General features: G+C 42.4%; 1 protein-coding gene across 6 annotated transcripts in view; it reads left to right on the forward strand.

The window, feature by feature from the left end:
- The first annotated feature begins 2,230 nt into the window (after nt 1–2,230).
- The window catches only part of LOC135518022 (splicing factor, suppressor of white-apricot homolog), a 149,143-nt gene continuing 125,365 nt past the window's right edge, over nt 2,231–26,008 (forward strand). For 2 of the 6 annotated variants that reach the window (XR_010452104.1, XM_064942843.1), the window contains exons 1-5: nt 2,231–2,624; nt 3,627–3,790; nt 10,244–10,375; nt 15,207–15,283; nt 19,328–19,547. Coding sequence is in view for 5 of the 6 variants with exons in the window: in XM_064942843.1 (XP_064798915.1) it covers nt 2,425–2,624; nt 3,627–3,790; nt 10,244–10,375; nt 15,207–15,283; nt 19,328–19,547 (793 nt within the window). In the remaining variant the exon portion in view is untranslated. Of the gene's footprint in view, nt 3,791–10,243; nt 10,376–15,206; nt 15,284–19,327; nt 19,548–26,008 lie in introns of all 6 variants that reach the window. The other 4 variants (XM_064942841.1, XM_064942842.1, XM_064942845.1 and 1 more) reach the window with 4 other exon arrangements.

Here is a 26,008-nt window from a genome sequence, read left to right on the forward strand (position 1 = left end):
CCTCTCTTCTCCAGACCATTTCCGGGGACCTTCTCCCTTACCTCACCTCGCTCATCAACTCATCCCTGACCGCTGGCTACGTCCCTTCCGTCTTCAAGAGAGCGAGAGTTGCACCCCTTCTGAAAAAACCTACACTCGATCCCTCCGATGTCAACAACTACAGACCAGTATCCCTTCTTTCTTTCTCTCCAAAACTCTTGAACGTGCCGTCCTTGGCCAGCTCTCCCTCTATCTCTCTCAGAATGACCTTCTTGATCCAAATCAGTCAGGTTTCAAGACTAGTCATTCAACTGAGACTGCTCTTCTCTGTATCACGGAGGCGCTCCGCACTGCTAAAGCTAACTCTCTCTCCTCTGCTCTCATCCTTCTAGACCTATCGGCTGCCTTCGATACTGTGAACCATCAGATCCTCCTCTCCACCCTCTCCGAGTTGGGCATCTCCGGCGCGGCCCACGCTTGGATTGCGTCCTACCTGACAGGTCGCTCCTACCAGGTGGCGTGGCGAGAATCTGTCTCCTCGCCACGCGCTCTCACCACTGGTGTCCCCCAGGGCTCTGTTCTAGGCCCTCTCCTATTCTCGCTATACACCAAGTCACTTGGCTCTGTCATAACCTCACATGGTCTCTCCTATCATTGCTATGCAGACGACACACAATTAATCTTCTCCTTTCCCCCTTCTGATGACCAGGTATCGCATCTCTGCATGTCTGGCAGACATATCAGTGTGGATGACGGATCACCACCTCAAGCTGAACCTCGGCAAGACGGAGCTGCTCTTCCTCCCGGGGAAGGACTGCCCGTTCCATGATCTCGCCATCACGGTTGACAACTCCATTGTGTCCTCCTCCCAGAGCGCTAAGAACCTTGGCGTGATCCTGGACAACACCCTGTCGTTCTCAACCAACATCATGGCGGTGGCCCGTTCCTGTAGGTTCATGCTCTACAACATCCGCAGAGTACGACCCTGCCTCACACAGGAAGCGGCACAGGTCCTAATCCAGGCACTTGTCATCTCCCGTCTGGATTACTGCAACTCGCTGTTGGCTGGGCTCCCTGCCTGTGCCATTAAACCCCTACAACTCATCCAGAACGCCGCAGCCCGTCTGGTGTTCAACCTTCCCAAGTTCTCTCACGTCACCCCGCTCCTCCGCTCTCTCCACTGGCTTCCAGTTGAAGCTCGCATCCGCTACAAGACCATGGTGCTTGCCTACGGAGCTGTGAGGGGAACGGCACCGCAGTACCTCCAGGCTCTGATCAGGCCCTACACCCAAGCAAGGGCACTGCGTTCATCCACCTCTGGCCTGCTCGCCTCCCTACCATTGAGGAAGTACAGTTCCCGCTCAGCCCAGTCAAAACTGTTCGCTGCTCTGGCCCCCCAATGGTGGAACAAACTCCCTCACGACGCCAGGACAGCGGAGTCAATCACCACCTTCCGGTGACACCTGAAACCCCACCTCTTCAAGGAATACCTAGGATAAGATAAGTAATCCTTCTCACCCCCCCCCTTAATGATTTAGATGCACTATTGTAAAGTGGCTGTTCCACTGGATGTCAGAAGGTGAATTCACCAATTTGTAAGTCGCTCTGGATAAGAGCGTCTGCTAAATGACTTAAATGTAAATGTAATGAATAACATCCCCAAGAGTTAAAATATATAGTGAAAACAATAGTGGTCCTAAAACGGAACCTTGAGGAACACCGGAATGTACAGTTGATTTGTCAGAGGACAAACCATTCACAGAGACAAACTGATATCTTTCCGACAGATAAGATCTAAACCAGGCCAGAACTTGTCCGTGAAGACCAATTTGGGCTTCCAATCTCTCTACCTCTATTTTTTCTCAATTAACACCTTTTAGACAAGCATATATATGTATATGTATGTGTCGAAATGTTAAACATCCTAATGTCGTTTAAGTGTATGGTAGTTTAAGAAAATAAATATCAGAAACCGGTAGGATTTAGAGTGGAGCAAATGCAGGCGAGACGACTTTTCGATCTCACCATTTCTCTCTCGAAAGTTATCTCACAATCACACTGTAGCACATTCAACATGCACACATAGAGGGCACTAACTCATAAAATCACAGACTATGTATTAAATATTATCAAATGTGGATACATAATGAATGAATACGGTTACTTCTCTTCAGAATATAGGGAAATTAAACGTTTAATTTACGTATAGTGTTTTTCTATCTTGAAGAGCAATTGGCGAATCTACATATATGAACCGAAAGTGTAATTTACAAACTTTTCCAAAATGGCTGCACATGTCAGAAATAGGTTTTTGTGAGTATGTTTATTGTGACATTTCATGTCTCATTTTAGCCGAGAAAGAAAGACTTTGTACTACAACAAGAATTGAACGATAGTAATATAACGTATCTAGGGAGCTAGATTTCTTTCACGTGCACATTTGGAATGTATCGGCGCGGCGGGTGCAAGAGGGACCACAATAACAAGCCGGTGAAGAAGGATGAGAGTGACAGCAATAAATATGCCGAGCTTCTCGTGTTCGGCTATGCCTGCAAGCTGTTCCGGGATGACGAGAGGGCTCACTTCCACGAGCAGGGCAAACAGCTCATCCCATGGATGGGGGACAAGAACATCCTGATTGATAGGTCGGTTGAACAAACCTAAAGGAATTGTTATCCTAACCAACTTTCCTAATCCCAGGTCTGTCTTTCGAAGGGACTGATCGGATTCTTGCAAACATAACTGACATAAAAGTATTGGCGAACCATTTATCTAGCTTGCTAATGACGTCCTTTTGGCCTCATGAAACCGAAGATGCACTAACTATTAACAGTGTAGCAGAGCATCATGTCAAGATGCTGTGTCCTCCTCTAAGTTTGCCATATATTTCAACAGTGAACACGCTCTACATGAGACTGACAGTTGGCTATGATGACCTGTAAAAAATAGTTGTTTATTTGGAAATATACCCACTTGAACCATGAAGGGAGTGACATATGTTGGGGTTGAGTGACCTTAATCTGCACGGGCCTGCCTCTTGTTTCGAATGTATGTGTGTGTCTCTATCACATAACCAGCCCTTATTTCCCCAGCAAGTAGCCTAAGGCTAAGGGGTCCTGCCTGGCCCCCCAATGCCAACCCCAGCGCCCACTCTGGAGAGGTGGAAGAGAGGAGCGAGCGCAGGAAAATATCGTCCATTTGGGTTCTTACGGATAGGTATTTATGTGCTCGGGTTGGTGTGGATGTACCTTTTTTACAGATATAGAAGGAATTATGCATATTATATGGGGAAGTTAAACCCTGTAAGGTAAGAGGTGAGTTGTTTTCTTTTATTTTTGTGTTCATGCAGGGCTCCATAGGGATTGTTGAGTGAGGAATGAAATAGGCTACACTGAGTAAGCTTGCCAGAAAACTGCACTAGATAGGCCTATGTCAGGAGTTGTTCATGTTAGGCTGTCTGTATTGTGACGAGATTGCTCAGTTCCAGTACCATACACTTCCTCATGAAAGACTTGTGACTGAGGTAGCACGTTTTGTTGTTAAAAACTCTTTGTTTTAGGGTCCCATCTATGTTGGTAAGTAGGTCCATGTGTTGTCTTTCCTCAGTTGCTTCTTCTATTCCTCTAACCCCTCTCTTCACCCTACAGGTATGATGGGCGCGGTCACTTGCATGACCTCTCGGAGTACGACACAGGCTCGTGGAACAGAGACTACCAGCTGTCCGAGGAGGAGGCCAGGATCGAGGCCCTGTGTGATGAGGAGAGGTACCTGGCCATGCACACAGACCTGCTGGAGGAAGAAGCCAGACAAGGTAGACCAATCAGTCATAGCTGGGGGATCATACTCTGTCTCTTGTGTCTGAACTGCTGAGCAATGCCTCCACTCATCTGCTGTGGAAGACAGTAAACGTTTCAAGATTTGTTTTTTCCAAATAAAGCCTGAACTATATAATAAAGCTAGAACTTAACCTTTTAACTCATGGCAATTGGCCAATATGGATAGGGCTATATTGAAATGTTTCTTACTGAGGAAATATGAAATGCATAAACATGGTAGCAATTGAAAGTGAACCGTTTAGAGATAATGGGAAAATTAGTAGCCCAACGGTGAGTACACAACAGTTCACCAGACACGACTCAATCCAAACATTACACTGTTGATCTCATGCAAATCTACATTTACTTTACTTTTCGCTGCATTTGTTGATAACGAAATCTGAAAATACTCTGAATACATGCCTCCCTGATAATGCTAGAAAATGTGGGCTAGGTGCAACATAAGACAAAAAATAACAAAGGTTTGATGAAGAGAAATAACTGGTTTCTACAAGTGGCCACACACCTCTCCAAAGTGTGCACATTTCCTAAGCAATTTCAATGCACATTTATGACTATACGGTACTATTTTTTTTATCTCTTCTAACTATGCCATTGTGGAACTAGAGCAAGCACACTTGTAGTTTAATTTTGGGCACAACCCTGCATCCCACCATTAAACAATTACTGTTGTCGTTTACGCAATCCAAAAATGGTCCATTATAAATTGCAATCGGGGTCAGCTGGGCATGATTTGAAAGCTTGTTATATTGTCAGCATGACTAGCTAAGTTATAAATTACAATCTTACAGTGTTAGGCTTTCACAAGGCAATTCAGAGAAACCGATCATAATTTTTGTGCACATAGAAAGGATTCATGAGTGCATTCAAGTGCATGTGCCCGGTGAACAGTCTCATTCTGTTCAGAACAGAGCTCTGACGTCATTTGTAGCATGTTACTGTACAGCCACTATGTTCCAAATACGGGTACAAATGTAAAGGGTTAAGGATAATTATGCACATGGATTCATTTGGAAATTACTATATTTGGGCATAATCAGTTTGACTTTTCCATGGAATCCCCTTACTAAAGCTATGTCAAAGTCAGTGAGAAGGTAGATTCTCAGTAGCCTAACTAGTACGGGGATCATTTCGGTGCATGCAGACCCTCATGTATGTAGTCCTGTGTCCTCCAAGATAAAATATTAAGTATTTTCTCAGACAATCACTGTCTGGTTGAATGACTAATCATAGACTATTGTTGAGGCTTATGTTTACTGTTTAATATTTCATTTTCTGTAGTTATCAGCATAATTTGTGCTGCCTTAGACAATGTTGTAGACATGCCCTTAATGTAGGGCTTTTCCCAACTAAAACAAATCTTTGTCGACCAAGAGTTGTCTGTTCTTTCGACCAATTGTGTTAAATGTGTATTTTATATTGACACATATATTGACATATCCTGTGTTTAAATCACATCATCTAAACTCAGCAAAAAAAGAAACGTCCCTTTTTCAGGACCCTGTCTTTGTAAAAATCAAATAATCTTCATTGTAAAGGGTTTAAACACTGTTTCCCATGCTTGTTCAATTAACCATAAACAATGAATGAAAATGAACCTGTGGAACGGTCGGTAAGACACTAACAGCTTACAGACGTTAGGCAATTAAGGTTACAGTTATGAAAACTTAGGACACTAAAGAGGCCTTTCTACTGACTTTGAAAAACACCAAAAGAAAGATGCCCTGCTCATCTGTGTGAACATGCCTTAGGCATGCTGCAAGGAGGCATGAGGACTGCAGATGTGGATAGGGCAATAAATTGCAATGTCCGTAGTGTGAGACGCCTAACACAGCGCTACACGGACAGCTGATCGTCCTCGCAGTGGCAGACCATGTGTATCAACACCTGCACAGGATCGGTACGTCCGAACATTACACCTGTGGGACAGGTACAGGATGGCAACAACAACTGCCCGATTAACACCAGGAACGCACAATCCCTCCATCAGTGCTCAGACTTTCTGCAATAGGCTGAGAGAGGCTGGATTTAGGGCTTGTAGGCCTGTTGTAAAGCAGGTCCTCACCAGACATCACCGGCAACAACGTCACCTATAGGCACAAACCCACTGTCGCTGGACCAGGCAGGACTGGCATGAAGTGCTCTTCACTGATGATTCGTGGTTTTGTCTCACCAGGGGTGATGGTCGGATTCACGTTTATCGTCGAAGGAATGAGCGTTACACCGAGGCCTGTACTCTGGAGCGGGATCGATTTGGAGGTGGAGGGTCCGTCATGGTCTGGGGCGGTGTGTCACAGCATCATCGGACTGAGCTTGTTGTCATTGCTGGCAATCTCAACGCTGTGCGTTACAGGGAAGACATCCTCCTCCCTCATGTGGTACCCTTCCTGCGGCTCATCCTGACATGACCCTCCAAGCATGACAATGTCACCAGCCATACTGCTCATTCTGTGCATGATTTCCTGCAAGACAGGAATGTCCATGTTCTGCCATGGCCAGTGAAGAGCCTGAATCTCAATCCCATTGAGCAAGTCTGGGACCTGATAGATTAGAGGGTGAGGAGTGGGGCCATTCCCCCCAGAAATGTCCGGCAACTTGCAGGTGCCTTGGTGGAAGAGTGGGGTAACATCTCACAGCAGGAACTGGAAAATCTGGTGCAGTCCCTGAGGAGGAGATCCGCTTTCTTACTTAATGCAGCTGGTGGCCACACCAGATACTGACTGTTACTTTTGATTTTGACCCTCCATTTGTTCAGGGACACATTATTCCATTTCTGTTAGTCATATGTCTAGGAAACTTGTTCAGTTTATGTCTCAATTGTTGAATCTTATGTTCACACAAATATTTATACATGTTAAGTTTGAAAATGAACACAGTTGAAAGTGAGAGGACGTTTTGTTTTTTTGCTGAGTTTATATGCACTATATTCAGCTTGTCTGATGATTTAAGCACACTGTTTGATTAAATAATTGAGAAACACAAATAGTGGGAATCCGACCAGCAAGTTATTTGATTGTGCCGGGCACAGTCTTGCTGCGCTGTGTTAAAAATACTAGCACCCATTGTTTCACACTCCTCCCTGCTCCAGCAACCACCACAGAACATTAACGTTTTTATCCCGCTGTCTGTGTTGCTGAAGCTGCAACATAATTATAGCCATTTCTGACTTGGAAGTTCTGTTACTGAAACCCCTAATTTGTTTAGGGAAAAGCATTCCCTTAACCCTTGCTCTCTTTACTTGACACATGTATGCTTCGCATGCACGTAACCTATTCGCATGGGACTAGTATTACTAGAGAATGTTGATAATGTAATTATTGCTCCAGATTGTCCGTTATTCCAGATGACAATTCGGACGGTATTCGTATTTTCCAAACTGCCTCCTGTAATTCTTATTTTTGTTCAATAAGTTGACAGTTATGACGGAAGCCTGGAGGTTTTTATCTAGGTGTGAAGATGCAGTATTTCAACATGTCCAGGTGATAGGGTCACACTGAACTCGAGCTTGGTTCCCAAGTTTCTAAACCATACCAAACATCTTTGGTATAGTGTCGGTATTAATGTATATTTGAATTGAAGAAGTGTGATCATAGTCATTAGGATATTTTAGCAATGCGCAGTACGTTGTGAATGCCACCCAGCCTTCAAATGTGAGCTCAACAGTGCACTTGTACATGCAATGTGTTTTTAAGGCTATGGATGAGAAAGTTAGCTAATCATTTCCAAACTCTTAGGCCAGTTGTATGCTGCTTTGCGATCTGTTAACAGCAAGACTTGCATTGAATAGGCTACATTTTTTTATTAATGCATTTGGCAATATTCAATTTATAAGCACAAAACATATAAACAAAAGCATTCACTGTGAAAGTTGATATGATACATGTAGGCCATTCATCTATAGCTTATGCGCAGCACTTTGTTCAATTGATCTAATCAGTTATTGTTTTCTTGTGCAAACCGCGGGCATCTCCTGCACCTATGACATTTCTCTCAAAACACAGGGATGTTGATTCTTGGAGTTTGCCAAAAAACAGTAGGTTATTCTGGCTGGAAATGTTGCTCCCCTTCCATGCAAATGTTAATTCGGACGGGACTAAAATTACAGATATTGTGTTTTGTCCTTGTTCACATAATTACATTACCCGCCTTCCCCCAGTAAAGCTAAGCCTGTCCAAATAGGGCACAGTAGTGCCTGACCTATAGCATATCATGATCACATCAATAAATTGTTTATTACGAACTCTGAACGCTGTAACACATGACAGCAAAATGGATGCAGAGGACGTGGCAAATAAACACGAAATGGAGGGATGTTTACTCGTTGCTGAGGAGGTAAAGGAAAAGTCTGATGTATGGAATAAATGTGAGTAGTTGTGTAAAACACTGGATATCAAGAAAAAGAAAGTAAGAAGCAAGCACTGCGTGCACATTATGTGTATCGAACCGGCGCTGTATTGATTACAATAAATATATTTTTCTGACTGTTTAGAACAATGTAAACAACACAAAATACCAGAGAGTCTGTTGTAACCTTTTTTTTGTTAAGCCGTTATTACAGCAAAGACTAAACAGTCACATTCATTCATGAATGCAACTTTAGAAATGGAAAGGTTTAAGCTTATTATTCACGACTCGCTCATTTTGTTTTAAAACAAATTCTTGATTGCATGTCATCATGAATGACTCGTATGCTGTGTAATGACATGAATTTCTGAATGGTTGATACAGTAGCCTATATAAGTATTGAAATAAAGACTTAAGTAAGTTATTGTATTAAGACTAAACAGGGCCACAGATCAATGGGGGTTACATAAGGCTGCTATAATAAGCCTACCAATGATAATTACATTACTTATGATCATAATAGTAATATAAATAATAAGGAGCTCAAGAAAAAGCAGTGTTGTTATTATGGCGTGTAGCCAACACTAAATAAATTATAAAAATACCAGAGAGGCTGTTTTAACAAAACAAAAAAGTTGAAAGCCTTTATTAAAGCAGAGGTTAAAAACAGCTGAATGTGTGAAATTATTTACTTGACATGTTGTTGCATGAGGCTTGGTGCTCACTGAATCAGTAGGCTATGAATCAAATAGGTAACAATTGCAATATCTGTCTTATTTCTATAAATATATTGAGGCTTTATAAAGCAAGGTACATTTTAAGAGTTAGGCTATTGATTATAGACCTTAATTTGGGGTTTCCTTTCTCCTCACTTTTCTTAGATATTAAGGCAAAGCCTGTTTTCTCAACTCCTCATTCTGCTGCTGCCTTTGGTCTCAACACCAATATGCTGGTTAACTTCGCTATTATGTACAAAGCAACATGGTCTGGGAAGAAGCACAAATTCAACCTCGCACTGTGTTTCTGAACCACGGACAGCGACCTCTATCCAATGCGGGAGAAAGCACATTTTGTTAAATTATATTATTTTTGTTAGTGGTGCACCATTGTTTTTATGGAGTACAACCATTTACAATTTCTGTAGCACATGTCTTAGGAGCACGTCTCCACAATGGATATATATATATATATATATATATATATATATATATATATATCATGGTGTACAGAGACCTGTCTGATTCGCACCTGTGAGTGGACTGATCCATTGTGGAGATATACATACACACACACACACACACACACACACACAGATTTTTTTTGTTACTGGTCGACTAAATGGGGTTTTACCTACCGTAGTTTAACTTTTTTCAATAATTTTTAACTACCGTTGCCTGATTTTTATGCGAAAGTACCTCTCCTGTCCAAAGATTTCTATTTTATTGACTTAAAGTCTTGAGTGTTGAAATACACATTTTTAAAAGACTATCCTAAGGTTATTTTAGCAATACTGCACACTTCATAGCAAATATTCTGTCACTTATAATGAAATAGCTCTGACCATTACATAAATAATCACTTTTGCCAAATTAAATCTAGCCTATTTAAGCCTATTTAAATTAAATAGTTTTGAAGGGTTTAAGTGAAATACGGTGTTTAATTCCCAAACTGACTGAGTCCTCATGTAATTTGTGTTACTTTTGTCCCCTCACGCTTGTGCGCCCTTGAGTAGTGGGGCTTTAGCAATTATCCACTTGGGGACACGAGACGCATAAAAATATTTTTCTTGTTAGATGGGAGTTTGTCTTTGATTCCTCAGTCCTTTACTATGAGATCAATTGCAATAGAAAAGTGTGGTGTTATAAGGTCAGCTTGGCTTCGATCTGCTTTAGTTTTTGTCAGCTCACAGTGCTCTTTATATCCTTAACTATGCAGGATGGATGGAATGATGATTTTGAATGAATCCAATGTTTTTGTCTCATGCTTGAGGCACTCCCAACAGTAGCCTATTATGGCTGTATTTTTCAATAAATCTACTGTTCCATTCCCCTCACTCTTTTATTATGTATGTTTTTCTTACACAGAGGAAGAATACAAGCGTCTGAGTGAAGCTCTGGCAGATGAAGGCACCTACAATGCAGTGGGCTTCCGCTACAGCGCAGACTACTACGACCCTTCCCAACCCACTGAGGAAGAGGAGGCCAACAGGGAGACGGGTGAGCACACACACGCATAAATGCACACACATTTAAATTATGTTTTTGAATCCACAAATTACATACATCACAAAAAATTCAAGTAAACTCACACATATATTTACAATACCTCTTGATACCACTTGTTACCCCTTGAAACCACTGAGAATCTTTCTTTGACCTGCCGTTAGGGAAGAGAGAGAGGAGAATGAGAGAGACATACATCTCACACTAGACACATGGATATACTGGTGGAGAGGCTCACATATCACCTTTAATGAAAACCCTGTGATTAATTCTTTAGCATGGCAGGCTCCCCGGAGTCACATAAACCACTATTTGAAGCCCTGGAGCTAAACAAAATAAAGCTTTTTCAAGTTTCGGCACTGAATGTGAAGTCTTAATGGCTAGCTGCTCGGCGGACTTTTTACCACCTGTGAGGTCCAGTGCTGGGCTCCAGCCTCTTCACTAGGCCCAGTGAACAGCCGATCTGCCAACTTCTGTCTGTAGAGTCCGAATAGTTTTGGCTGCACACTAATATTACCCCTCTGTGGAAAGGTGAGACTCACGAATACGTCGGGTTGTTTTGCACAAGACACGTCTGAAGGTCCCCCGGTACCAGTTTAAAAAATGAATGGAAGTATATTTCCTGATATTTCTTATATCTTTCAGATATAGGACAAATACTTAAGAACAAACTTCCTTTAGATTTTTTTTGGGGGGGACTGTTTGCTGTTCCATGTAGTGAATCTGTTTTTCAATACGTATGCATGGGCTAATAGCAGTAAGGCTAAGTTATACATTTAAAATTCTAAATCCAATAGCTAAATAATCCTTGATTATGACCTTCTTAAAACAATGTAATATAGTTTAGTAGAAACCCCCTGGCTAGGACTTAGTCTGTAGAGGGTTAAGTGGCTGTCAGGGCACTGTGCTCTGCGTCAGTCCTACTTGAATGCCCCTCCAACTGGTAATAACTAGTGGGAAAATTGTCTATCAACCCTGAGCTTCCACTTCTCCCACATGCTGACCTCTGACGTCACCTACTAAGGAAATTACCTCAATAACAACATTTTTGGCTAAACATTATTTTAATATAAGCAATCTATTCATGTTTTTTTGAACACCATAATTTGTTTGCGAGAATGATAGCTGTACTTTTAGTTTGTGGTTGATGCAGCTTGTTTGCCATGAGCCAATCAGCGTTTCTCAACTATTCTGAAAAAAAATATCAACGCAGCATGTGAAGTGTTGGTCCCATGTTTCATGAGCTAAAATAGAAGATCCCATACATTTTCCGTACTCACAATAGCTTATTTCTTTCAAATTGTGTACACAAATTTGTTTACATCCCTGTTAGTGAGCATTTCTCCTTTGCCAAGATAATCCATCCATCTGACAGGTGTGGCATATCAAGAAGCTGAATAAACAGCATGATCATTACACAGGTGCACATTGTGCTGGAGACAAAAAAGGCCACTCTAAAATGTACAGTTTTGTCACACAACACAGTGCCACAGATGTCTCAAGTTTTGAGGGAGCGTGCAATTGGCATGCTGACTGCAGGAATGTCCACCAGAGCTGATGCCAGAGAATTTAATGTTTTATATGTCTACCATAAGCTGTTTTAGAATTTGTCAGTACATCCAACTGGCCTCACAACCGCAGACCACTTGTAACTATGCTATCTCAGGACCTCCACATCCAACTTTTTATTTTATTTTTCTGATTGCAGTTCGGCGTCGTAACCAACTTCAGTGGAAAAATGTACACCTTTGATAGCCACTGGCACGCTGGAGAAGTGTGCTTTTCACAGATTAATACCGGTTTCAGCTGTACCGGGCAGAAGGCAGACAATGTTTATGGCGTTGTGTGGGCGAGCGGTTTGCTGGCGTTGTGAACAGAGTGTACCGTGGTCGTGGGTTTATGGTGTGGGCAGGTAGGCATACGTTGCAGACAACGTTGATGGCAATTTGAATGCACAGAGATACCATGATGAGATCCTGAGGCCCATTCTCCTGACATTCATCCGCCGCCATCACCTCATCTTTCATGACCTGCGTACTCACCAGACATGTCACCCATTGAGCATGTTTGGGATGCTCTGGATCAACGTGTACGACAGTGTGTTGTAGGCTTGGGCGGTATACCATATACCGGGATATTTTGAAATAGCCGCAGGATGGTTTTTCAATACTGTTGAAACTATTTCTTATATTTTTTAGACATTTAAAAAAAAATGCAACTTTTAAATACCTGCAGTCAACTTGTGCAATACATTAGGAGATAAAGAAAATCCCGTTGTTGATTTCACCTGTCACATAATTTTTTGTTGAAGCTTACTGATAGTCCCCAGTCACGTGGTGTTTACAAGCACACAACAACTAGAGACCGGAGCCTTGTGAGTCACTCACTGTTGTGCAGCATGCTGCAGGTGTTCTAGTTACGTTATGAAATTCATAAGTCCAGTTTTGCCAGCAAGATGTCTTATAACTAATAAATTAACTGTTTAAAATGTGCAAATTCTCAGCAATTGTGCATTTGGTTTGCTAATTTTGTAGCTAGTTTGCTATCTAGTGGTTAGCTTCTTCCAAAATCAGGCTTCACTTGGTAAAAGCAGAGAATCCCCTCCTGGATCAAGAGCCTTGATGTCTAATATTTGGTTTGTGATTGCAGCAAACTGTGAGTAGTATTTCTGAGTTATGTGTCTTTGAGCTGGGGTTTCTGTCCTACAAGTAGTTTAGGTCAAAGATTGTATAAAATGTTTGCAATGCGCTCGTTCGCATTTAGTTAGCATTCTCTATGGGATTGTACATTTATTGTTAGCATTACTAACCTTCGGATTACAGAGGCCCAGTGGGGTTTGAAAATAGCCCCCCTTCTGTTCAGTGCAGGTATTACAGAATATCCTTTTATGGCACAAGGTCAGTATGAAGGTAGGACAACCTGGATACCACCCAAGCCTAGCATATTCCAGTTCCCGACAATATCCAGCAACTTTGCACAGCCATTGAAGAGGAGTGGGACGACATTCCACAGGCCACAATCAACTGCCTGATCAACTATGCGAAGGAGATGTTGTGCAGCCTGAGGCAAATGGTGGTCACACCAGATACTGACTGGTTTTCTGATCCACACCCCTACTTTAAAAAAAAGTTATCTGGGCTCCTGAGTGGCGCAGCGGTCTAAGGCACTGCATCTCAGTGCTAGAGGCTTCACTACAGACCCTGGTTTGATTCCAGGCCGTATCACAACCGGGCGTGATTGGGAGTCCCATAGGACAGCGCACAATTGGCCCAGCATCGTTCGCGTTTGGCCGGGTTAAGCCATAACTTTCTTGCCTAGTTAAATAAACAAATAAATACAAAATATCTGTATTTCCAGGCATGTGAAATAGATTAGAGCCTAATGAATTTATTTCAATTGACTGATTTTGTTATATGAACTTTAACTCGGTAAAATCTTAGAAATTGTTGCATGTTGTGTTTATTTTTGTTCTGTGTAATTTAAAGTTGTATACCCCTGAATGTGCGCACGGTCTCTCTCGGGCACGCTCCGATCACGAAGTCACCTCGTGCAAGTGAGCAGCCTTCTAGCAAGCAAGCTAGCTAGCAAAATGGCTAATGGCTAATTTTGAAGTGGTCTAAACGTACAAATAACATTCTGACATGAACAAATGTATTCGAAATCGCATTCATACCTGAAAAGGAGAAATATACAAATAAATCACACAGCAATGTAGCTTTGGCTTCAAGTCACTTGTAATGAGTGAGCTGGAAAGCCCTGTAGGATTTTAAAAAATAAATTATTTTAACTAGGCAACTCAGTTAAGAACAAATTCTTATTTACAATGACAACCCACCGTTCCCCGGTAGGCCAACTGCCTTGTTCAGGGGCAGAACGACATATTTTTACCTTGTCAACTCGTGGATTCGATCCAAGTAACCTTTCGGTTACTGGCCCAACAATCTAAGCACTTGGCTGGCTACCTGCCTCCCCAATTTCTGGCTATAACTAATCAAACTCAGATCAGACAGCAATAAAGCACACAGATTGTATAATCAACATTTAGATACATTAATATCATATTACTTACTTGTATACATTGTGATTCTGTATTTTTGTTATTAAGGCACTTTTCATGTTATCACAAAAGCACGTGAATGCATCCAACTTGTATTTACGACGTCAAAGCTGAAATTACCACCTTCCCAATTGCTTATGAACACAGCATTATACAACCCCTCCCACCCGTTCCCCTCTAACCAATGCCAAAGTGCCCCTCCCTCAGCAGATGGTACAGTACTACTGCTGTGTGTCTGAGTGCTGTCATCAGTACTATCACCTGGCACTGCCTGTGATTACTCGGCAGTACAAAACTCCTCTACTTGTGTGGGTGCGTGCGCTCGTCTCTGTTGTGGTATCGGCAGCCAGGGCACACCTCGGGCGACCAGCAGTGCGCCTGATTAAATCGGCACAAGACAAATCTATGCTGTGCTCCTTGGCTGCAATGTTTGGCATTAATGTGCTTAACCTCTACATCCATCTGCAGCCTCCCCACATTGAACTAAAGCATACAATTTTAATCAAATTTCAAGCTGACCTATCCGTGTGTTATGTCACACTGGGGGGGAGGGGGTTAGATGTTGTAAATAATTGTGACAGGGACCACCACCTCCCAGAAAGTTAAGAGTAAATAAAGCTGAAACCGAGTGCTTCGGGCAACGTGGCCGAATGAGAGTAGGGAGAGGAGGAAACGTTGAGTGCTTGTAATGTGTCACAGTGACTGTAGGTTGAATCCTAATCGCTCTTCTTCTCTCTCTCCCTGACCTTGTGGGTTGTTCCTCGTCAGAAGAAACAGAGCCGCAGGAGAGCGAGGAACCCTTTGTGGCACCCCCGGGCCTGGCGATCCCCCCCGATGTGGAGCTGGTGAGTACCCTGCACTACTTCATGCTTTAATTAACATGATGGACCACAGGGTTGCAGAATGGGGTTTTAACCCATAAGTCTAAGCCGGGGGCGGTTCTACTAAGCTATATGGATTTCTGTTTAAAGGTCATATCAAGGATCATTTAGCTATTTTATTTTGAAGTTTAAGACCCATTGAATTATTAAAAAATATATATATATATTTGATGAATATTTTTATTTGGCCTTACTGCTATTAGCCCATACAAACGCATTGAATAAGAGATTCACTACATGGAACAACAGAACGTCCCCCCCAAAAATCTAAAGGAAGTTTGTTCTGAAGTGTCTGTCCTATATCTGAGAGATATAAGAAAGACCAGGAATCATATAAGTTACAAGTTTTTAGGGAGCTTTCAATTGTCAATTGAATGTTCATTTCTCCACCATAACCCGTCGTTTTAGAGAATTTGGCAGTATGTCCAACCGGCCTCACAACCGCAAACCACGTGTATGGCGTTGTGTGGGCGAGTGGTTTGCTGTTGTCAATATTGTGAACAGAGTGCCCCATGGTGGAGTTGTGGTATGGGCAGGCATAAGCTACAGACAATGAACACAGTTGCATTTTATTGATGGCAATTTGAATGCACAGAAATCCCGTGACGAGATCCAGAGGCCTATATTTTTAAGGTATCTGTGACCAACAGATGCATATCTGTATTCCCAGTCATGTGAAATCCATAGATTAGGGCCTAAGTGAATTTATTTCTATTGACAGATTTCCTTATATGAATTGTAATGTTGCATGTTGCGTTTATATTTTTGTTCAGTATACATTTGAACAATGGTGGGTCCGGGATCCAACGGTTTACATAACACTCCCTATTATGGAGCCATGCAGAGGGAAAAGGAAGGGAACGGAGCAGCAAACAGCAGAACTTGCTTGCGAGTGTTGTGCGTGTGATAGACAGTGACTGGTGCAGTATTGATGTAGCGATGCTGATCAGACTGCAGACAGACCAATAGACAGACACAGACAAGTGGTGAGTCGAACGATAAGGCGTCTTATCTGGGGGATGGTATTGAGGTCATCACTCACATCCTGCAGCCTGGGAGGAGACTGAGAAGAGGAGTGTGCTGTGCTGATTTAGTTTATGTTAGTCTGTATCATCCCAGTCCACTAGGACAGACTTTCCACTCCACTGCTGCTGCTTCTCCCATTGACCGCCGGTTGCTTTTCATCTGCAGGGTCCTTCCAACTCAAGAAGGGGAGGCTTTCATCTCAGCATGGCCTCGATTTTCTCTCTCTCTCTCTCTGTCTCTCTGTCTCTCTGTCTCTCTGTCTCTCTGTCTCTCTGTCTCTCTGTCTCTGTCTCTGTCTCTCACTCTCTCACTCTCTCACTCTCTCACTCTCTCACACACACCCCCTACAGACTTCAGACTGACAACTACATACACCCTGGGACATGCACACACACATAGTAATTCAATATAGACGCAGCTGACAGAGATCTTCCTCACTCTGGCTGTCAGTGTCCTCTATGATGTCCAGACACACATGCACATCCTTTCCACGTGTCTTTGTAATGAGATTTCGATTGGGTACCCTGCAAAGCCCTTCCAATTGCACCGTCTCGAAACGGCCAATTAGTCAAAGCTGGGGCTATTCTCAGAATATCTGATTTGAACTATTAATTTGGGGATATGGCTGTGTTTCCCCTGTTATCACAGGCAGTCGCCGGTCTGACAGCCTGAGGGGTGGGGAGAAGGAATCGTCTCTCTCTCGCTGCTCTTCCTTTCTGTGTTTCATGATTCCATAATAAGTTCCTCGTTAAAATTCAAAATTGCAAGGTTATTTGCCGCTATAGAGTTTATACTCTCGCAAAACACATAAATGTGTGTGTAGTGGAATGTTACTACAGAGTTCAGGCCCTAGTGTCTTCTCTCCAAAGATTTTCATTTGATGAGAAATGTGTGTTTTTGCTATTTTCTTCTTAGGGTAACTAACGAGAATGATTCATCATTGAAAGTACACAGTCGCAGTGATATTGAGTAATCGAGTCCCAATGATTTCCATCTTATATGTATTTAGTAAATGATTGTTAGTGAATAAGCTATTAAACATCTTCTACAGTCTTTAGGAAATATAATTTGGTTGATCCCCCCACAAAGAATTAACTGCCACACTTAAAAACCTGTTTCATGCCATGTTGTAGCTTATTTAGCTTTTTCGTCTTTGCTTCTGAAGTGATTACGCTTGTGCCTCAGTTATTAAATACAGTTACATTAACTTGCCTTAAAGGAGAGTCTGGGGCCGTATGTATCAAGCATCTCAGACAAGGTGTGCTGATTTAGGATCCCCTTTGCCTGTTAGATCACAGTGAATAATGTTACATGGAAAGGGGGGCCTTTATCCTACAGTCGTGGCCAAATCTTTTGAGAATGACACAAATAATAATTTCCACAAAGTTGCTGCTTCAGTGTCTACATATTTTTGTCAGATGATACTATGGAATACTGAAGTATAATTACAAGCATTTCATAAGTGTCAAAGGCTTTTATTGACAATTACATGAAGTCAATATTTCCAGTGTTGACCCTTCTTTTTCAAGACCTCTGCAATCCGCCCTGGCATGCTGTCAATTAACTTCTGGGCCACATCCTGACTGATGGCAGCCCATTCATGCATAATTGATGCTTGGAGTTTGTCAGAATTTGTGGGGTTTTGTTTGTCCACCTGCCTCTTGAGGATTGACCACAAGTTCTCAATGTGATTAAGGTCTGGGGAGTCTCCTGGCCATGGACCCAAAATATCAATGTTTTGTTCCCTTAGCCACTTAGTTATCACTTTTTCCTCATGGCAAGGTGCTCCATCATGCTGGAAAATGCATTGTTCGTCACCAAACTGTTCCTGGATGGTTGGGAGAAGTTGCTATTGGAGGATGTGTTGGTACCATTCTTTATTCATGGCTGTGTTCTTGGGCAATTTTGTGACTGAGCCCACTCCCTTGGCTGAGAAGCAACCCCACACATGTATGGTATCATGATGCTTTACTGTTGGCATGACACAGGACTGATGGTAGCGCTCACCTTGTCTTTTCCGGACAAGCTTTTTTCCGGATGCCCCAAACAATTGGAAAAGGGATTCATCAGAGAAGATGACTTTACCCCAGTCCTCAGCAGTCCGATCCCTGTACCTTTTGCAGAATATCAGTCTGTCCCTGATGTTTTTCCTGGAGAGAAGTGGCTTCTTTGCTGCCCTTACCACCAGGCCATCCTCCAAAAGTCTTCGCCTCACTCTGCGTGCAGAAGCACTCACACCTGCCTGCTGCCATTCCTGAGCAAGCTCTGTACTGGTGGTGCCCCGATCCCGCAACTGAATCAACTTTAGGAGACGGTCCTGGCGCTTGCTGGACTTTCTTGGGCGACCTGAAGCATTCATAACAATTGAACTGCCCTCCTTAAAGTTCTTGATGATCCGATAAATGGTTGATTTAGGTGCAATCTTACTGGCAGCAATATCCTTGCCTCCGAAGCCCTTTTTGTGCAAAGCAATAATGACGGCACGTGTTTCCTTGCAGATAACCATGATTGACAGAGGAAGAACAATGATTCCAAGCACCACCCTCCTTTTGAAACTTCCAGTCTTTTATTCGAACTCCATCAGCATGATAGAGTGATCTCCAGCCTTGTCCTTGTCAACACTCACACCTGTGTTAACGAGAGAATCCCTGACATGATGTCAGCTGGTCCTTTTGTGGCAGGGCTGAAATGCAGTGGAAATATTTGGGGGATTCAGTTCATTTGCGTGGCAAAGAGGGATTTTGCAATTAATTGCAATTCATCTGATCACTCTTCATAACATTCTGGAGTATATGCAAATTGCCATCATACAAACTGAGGCAGTGGACTTTGAAAATGAATATTTGTGTCATTCTCAAAACATTTGGCCACGACTGTAGATCCGCATTCCTACTCTTGCTTGATACATACATCCCCAGGTTGTCACCTATCCTTAACCCCACATTTCATTTGACTTAGTGTGTGTCCTCTTCCCCTTTCCAGCCAGCGACCACCAAAACCCATGCCATCATTGAGAGGACCGCCAACTTTGTGTGCCTGCAGGGGGCCCAGTTTGAGATTGTTTTGAAAGCCAAGCAATCTGGCAACTCCCAGTTTGACTTCCTGAACTTCGAACACTACCTGAACCCCTACTACAAACACATCCTGAAGGCCATGAAGGAGGGCCGCTATACCTCTGCCTCCGACAAGCAGGACTTACAGGGTGAGTCACAGAGATTAACAAAAAGGGTTTATATAGAATGAGTTGTACATCATGGGATACATAGCAACATATACTACCTAATACATGCTTCATGTGGAAATCTTAGAGAACAGTGGCACAGAATACATTTTAAAGGGATACTTCGGGATTTTGGCAATGAAGCCCTTTATCTATTGCATGCGGAGACATAAAAATGGTATTCACAAGTTCATCTGACTGGGGAAGTACATAAAGGGCTCCATTACCAAAATGCCGAAGTGTCCCTTTAACAACAGAATACATTAATATAATTCAGAATACATGGAGTACTTATTACTGCAGTATGCAACTATAGTATTGTTAGTTTCTAAATATCAGAGTACGAACTCGACAGACACTATAAAAACTTCAACCAAAGGATCTAACATTTGAACAGACAAAGACATGGTTCCACCAGTGGTAGTATATATTTTGCAGGTAGGCTAGTGGTTAGAGCATTGGGCCAGTAACTGAAAGGTTGCTAGATTGAATCCCTGAGCTGACAAGTTAAAAATCTGTTGTTCTGCCCCTGAACAAGGCAGTTAACCCACTGTTCCTAGGCTGTCATTCTAAATCAGAATTTGTTCTTAACTGACTTGCCTAGTTAAATAAAGGTTAAATAAAAAATATATATACCCCAATTTGGGTTGGAGTCACCACCTCCTCTCTAAAGATTACATCTCTGTTGCTAGGCAGGAAATTAAGGGATGCAGGCAATAAACTCTTCCTTCTCCCTTAACGTGACCTGACCTCGGCCCCCTTCATTACTAATCCACAGCTCCCCACCCTTATCAGTGCCTGCCAAGATGTGATAGTCTTTCCTTCACTCAGTACATTGCCTCTACCATATACATCCCTCCTACAGATAAACTTTTTCAGATTAAACATTTTGATATTTTTCTTTAAAGGTTACAATAGCACTGCTAAAGACAGACTAATGGCTAATCTGCCTTTGCAAAATTTTGTATAATGCAGCTTTAACAGAATATTACCTTCCAGTGTAAAAACCATGGACATTAAAAACAAAACTAAAATTAAGTGAGAAGGAGGTATTGGTCTGAGGCTGAAAAATAAGTTAAATTCACATGAGCACCACAATGCCTACTAAACCAATGCTCTACCTGCACACAGCTTTGACCTACTACATGACCTCTGTCATTGCCAACAAAGGGTATATAACAAAGTATTGAGATAAACTTTTGTTATTTACCAAATACTTATGTTCCACCATAATTTTCAAGTAAAATCATTAAAAATCCTACAATGTGATTTCTGGATTTTTTCCCCTCATTTTGTCTGTCATAGTTGAAGTGTACCTATGATGAAAATTACAGGCCTCTCATCTTTTTAAGTGGGAGAACTTGCACAATTGGTGGCTGACTAAGTACTTTTTTGCCCCACTGTATGTTTGTCTGTTCTATTTAAAATAATAATAACCTTCTCAAACTGCCTAATTCACTCTTCAGAAGAATAATAGACTTATTAAAATATACATTAAATACATTCAAATATACATTGTATACATTAAAATATAATAATGTATATAATGTATACAAAATCCTTATCAATCTACACACACTACCCCATAATGCCGAAGTGAAAACTGTTTTTTAGAAATGTGTGCATATTACTTAAAAGCAGAAATACCTTATTTACATAAGTATTCAGACCCTTTGCTATGAGACTTGAATTTAAGCTCAGGGCATCCTGTTTCCATTCATGCATATTTCTCAATGAGAACGTGTTGCCAATTCTTATATAAATGTGCATTTTTATGCTCATTGCCCATTTTATAATACACAGACTAGACAGCTAGTACATAAGTCTGTGGCTAAAATGCTGCTAGTGGTATGTGATACATGTTCATTGATACTCTCGTTTTAGTAGGGTCTGCTCTGTTCTACATTTTGTGAGTTGAGACATGAAAAGGGTGTTAGAAAGGTTTTTGGCTATTACAGTAAAACTATCTCTAAGCGTTTCGGTGTCCATTTTACCGATTCTGTTGGACCAAACCTCAAATGCAAATAGCGAGTTTCAACTGCTTTTTGTCAGAGAGGACATTGTTATTCGTCTTTGTTGTGAGTGGTAGGGGAAGGGGCTCGGTGTCTGTGTCCGAGTGGGAAGGAGCACAGTGCACACTGGACTGAAGCAGCAAAGCAGACGAGACCAAAAAGACAGAACGCTCATAAAAACGAAGAAAAAATAAATAAACCTCTTGTGATCCAGGCATTTGGAACAATATGCTAAAGCATAAATTCGAAATAATTTGATATTGCCCAGCCCTAAGCTCAAGCTATATTTTGACAGAGGGGAAATCAGTATGAACGAGTACAACTTTATGAAAGTGGATAACCCTGTAATATATGCACTCCCTAAAGTCCATTCATGCCCTACTAACCCCCCCGGATGATCTATTATTAACTGGAAAAGAAAGCCTGACAGAACAGAGATCCAGTATTTTTGACTCATTTCTCAAGCCGCATCTCCTCTTTACCCTCCTTCACAAGGGACTCTATTGACATAATTCATGTACTCTGACTTTCTTTTTGGACCAGCGCCCTACAGACTCTCTGCCTAGCTCCTCGTGTGTCAGAGGCCTAGCAGAGCTGGTACTCGCAAAAAACATTTATGTTTAGAAGTTACTTTTTCCCATGGCACTCAATTATGCCAATATTAGACTCTTAGAACATGATCACATTCTCAACCCTGAGCAAAATCCCTTTCTATCCAAGGTCAAACTATATTGACGTTATATAGACAATATATTGGTATTATTTGATGGGATCTGGCTATCTGGCCAACCTGCGGACCGAACTTATCCGGCCGGCTAGTGCTATGGTCCTGCCGGCCAGATACAGTGCACTCGGAAAGTATTCAGACCCCCTAGACTTTTTCCACATTTTGTTACATTACAGCCTTATTCTAAAATAGATTGAATTAAACATATTCCTCAACAATGTACACACCATACCCCAGAAATCGAAAAAAGTTTTTTTGAAATGTTTGCAAATATATATAAAATAAACAAATACCTCATTACAGCCTTATTCTAAAATAGATTAAATTAAACATATTCCTCAACAATGTACACACCATACCCCAGAAATCGAAAAAAGTTTTTTTGAAATGTTTGCAAATATATATAAAATAAAAAATAAAAAAAAAGTTTTTTTGAAATGTTTGCAAATATATATAAAATAAACAAATACCTTATTTGTTTAAGTATTCCGACCCTTTGCTATGAGACTCAACATTTTTCTCAGATGCATCCTGTTTCCATTGATCGTCCTTGAAAAGTTTCTACAACTTCATTGGAGTAGACCTGTGGTAAATTCAATTGATTAGGCATATATAAGGTCCAACAGTTGACAGTGCATGTCAGAGCAAAAACCAAGCCACAAGGTCAAAGAAATTGTCCGTAGAGCTCCGAGACAGGATTGTGTCGAGGCACAGATCTGGGGAAGGGTACCAAAAATGTCTGCAGCATTGAAGATCCCTAGGAACACAGTGGCCTCCATCATTATTAAATGGAAGATTGAGAAATCAGGGGAGAAGGGTTATGGTAGAGTGGCAAGACGGAAGCCACTCCTTAGTAAAAGGCACATGACAGCCCACTTGGAGTTTGCCAAAAGGCACCTAAAGATTCTCTGGTCTGATGAAACCAAGCTTCAACTCTTTGGCCTGAATGCCCAGCGTCACGTCTGAAGGAAGCCTGGCACCATTCCTATGGTGAAGCATGTTGGTGGCAGCATCATGCTGTGGGGATGTTTTTCAGCAGCACGGACTGAGAGACTAGTCAGGATCAAGGGAAAGATGAACGGCGCAAAGAAACTTTCTGAAAACCGCACAAGACCTCAGAATGAGATGAAGGTTCACCTTCCAACAGGACAATGACTCTAAGCACACAGCCAAGACAATGCAGGCGTGGCTTTAGGACAAGTCTCTGAATGTCCTTGTGTGTCCCAGCCAGAGGCTGGACTTCAACCTGATCAAACATCTCTTGAGAGACCTGAAAATAGCTGCGCAGTGACGCTCCCCATCCAACCTGACAGAGCTAGAGAGAATCTGCAGAGAAGAATGGGAGAAACTCAACCAAATACAGGTGTTCCAAGCTTGTAACTACATCCCCAAGAATGCTCGATGCTGTAACCACTGTCAAAGGTTATTCAACCAAGTACTTAATAAAGAGTCTGAATTACTTATGTTAATGTCATATTTCTGTTTTTTTTATTGTAAAACATTTCCAAAATTTTCTAAAACCTGTTTTTGCTTTGTCTTTATGGGATATTATGTGTAGATTGATGAGGGAAAAAAAGCAATTTAATCAATTTTAGAATTAGGCTGTAACCTAACAAAATGTGGAAAAAGTCAAGCGGTCTGAATACTTTTCCGAAGGCACTGTATAAAGGTCCGGCCAAATACACTACACGATCAAAAGTATGTGGACACCAGCTCGTCAAACATCTCATTCCAAAATCATAGGCATGAATATGGAGTTGGTCCCCCCCTTTGCTGCTATAACAGCCTCCACTCTTCTGGGAAGGCTTTCCACTAGATGTTGGAACATAGTCCACACAACAATCTTCCATTCAGCCATGAGCATTAGTGAAGTTGGGCGCTGATGTTGGGATATTAGGCCTGGCTCGCAGTTTGGGTTCCAATTCATCTCAAAGGTGTTCAATGGGGTTGAGGTCAGGGCTCTGTGCAGGCCTGTCAAATTCTTCCACATCGATCTCGACAAACCATTTCTGCATGAACCTCGCTTTGTGCACGGGGGCATTGTCAAGCTGAAACAGGGAAGGACCTTCCCCAAACTGTTACCACAAAGTTGGGAGCACAGAATCGTCTAGAATGTCATTGTATGCTGTAGCATTACGATTTCACTGAACCTAAGGGGCCTAGCCCAAACCATGAAAAGCCACAGACCATCCTCCTCCACCAAACTTTACAGTACACATTTAGCGTTAGTGCAGGTAGTGTTCTCCTGGCATCTGCCAAACCCAGATTTGTCCGTCGGACTGCCAGATTTTGAAGTGTGATTCATCACTCCAAAGAATGCGTTTCCGCTGCTCCAGATTCCAATGGCGGCGAGCTTTATACCACTCCAGCCGACGCTTGGCATTGCGCATTGTTAGTTTAGGCTTCTGTGCGGCTGCTCGAGCATGGAAATCCTTTTTATGACGCTCCGGATGAGCAGTTCTTGTGCTGACTTTGCTTCCATGCCTTTGCTTCCGAGGACAGATTATTTTTTTCTGCTCTGCAAGCTTCAGCACTCAGTCACATTCTGTGAGCTTGTCAAATCAACTTTTATTGGTCACATACACATGGTTAGCAGATGTTAATGAGAGTGTAGCGAAATGCTTGTGCTTCTGGTTCCAACCGTGGAGTAATATCTGACAAGTGATCTGATAGCGGGGTGAACAGGCAGTGGCCCGGGTGGTTGTTGTCCTTGATGATCTTTTTTGCATTCCTGTGACATCAGGTGGTGTAGGTGTCCTGGAGGGCAGGTAGTTTGCCCCCAGTGATGCGTTGTGCAGACCTCACTACCCTCTGGAGAGCCTTACAGTTGTGGGCTGAGCAGTTTCCGTACCAGGCCGTGATACAGCCTGACAGGATGCTCTCGATTTTGCATCTGTAAAAGTTTGAGTGTTCTTCGTGACAAGCCAAATTTCTTCAGCCTCCTGTCTGTGTGGGTGGACCATTTCTGTTTGTCCGTGATGTGTACGCCGAGGGACTTAAAACTTTCCACCTTCTCCACTACTGTCCAGTCGATTTGGATAGGGGGGTGCTCCCTCGCTCTTTCCTGAAGTCCACGATCATCTCCTTTGTTTTGTTGACGTTGAGTGTGAGGTTGTTTTCCTGACACCACACTCCGAGGGCCCTCACCTCCTCCCTATAGGCCGCCTCGTTGTTGTTGGTAATCAAGCCAACCACCGTAGTGTCGTCTGCAAACTTGATGATTGAGTTGGAGGCATGCGTGGCCACACAGTCATGGGTGAACAGGGAGTACAGGAGAGGGCTGAGAACACACCCATGTGGGGCCCCTCTTTAGATGATCAGCAGGGTGTTGTTTCCTACCCTCACCACCTGGGGGCGACCAGTCAAAGTCTAGGATCCAGTTGCGCAGCGCGGGGTCGAGACCCAGGGTTTCGAGCTTAATGACGAGTTTGGAGGGTATTATGGTGTGAAATGCTGAGCTGTAGTCAATAAACAGCATTCTTACATAGGTATTCCTCTTGTCCAGATGGGTTAGGGCAGTGTGCAGTGTGGTTACGATTGCATCGTCTGTGGACCTATTGGGACGGTAAGCAAATTGGAGTGGGTCTAGGGTGTCAGGTAGGGTGGAGGTGATATGATCCTTGACTAGTCTCTCAAAGCACTTCATGATGACGGAAATGAGTGCTACGGGGCAATAGTAATTTAGCTCAGTTACCTTAGCTTTT

This window comes from Oncorhynchus masou, chromosome 28 (genome assembly GCF_036934945.1).
Source record: "Oncorhynchus masou masou isolate Uvic2021 chromosome 28, UVic_Omas_1.1, whole genome shotgun sequence".
NCBI classification, from domain to species: Eukaryota; Metazoa; Chordata; class Actinopteri; order Salmoniformes; family Salmonidae; genus Oncorhynchus; species Oncorhynchus masou.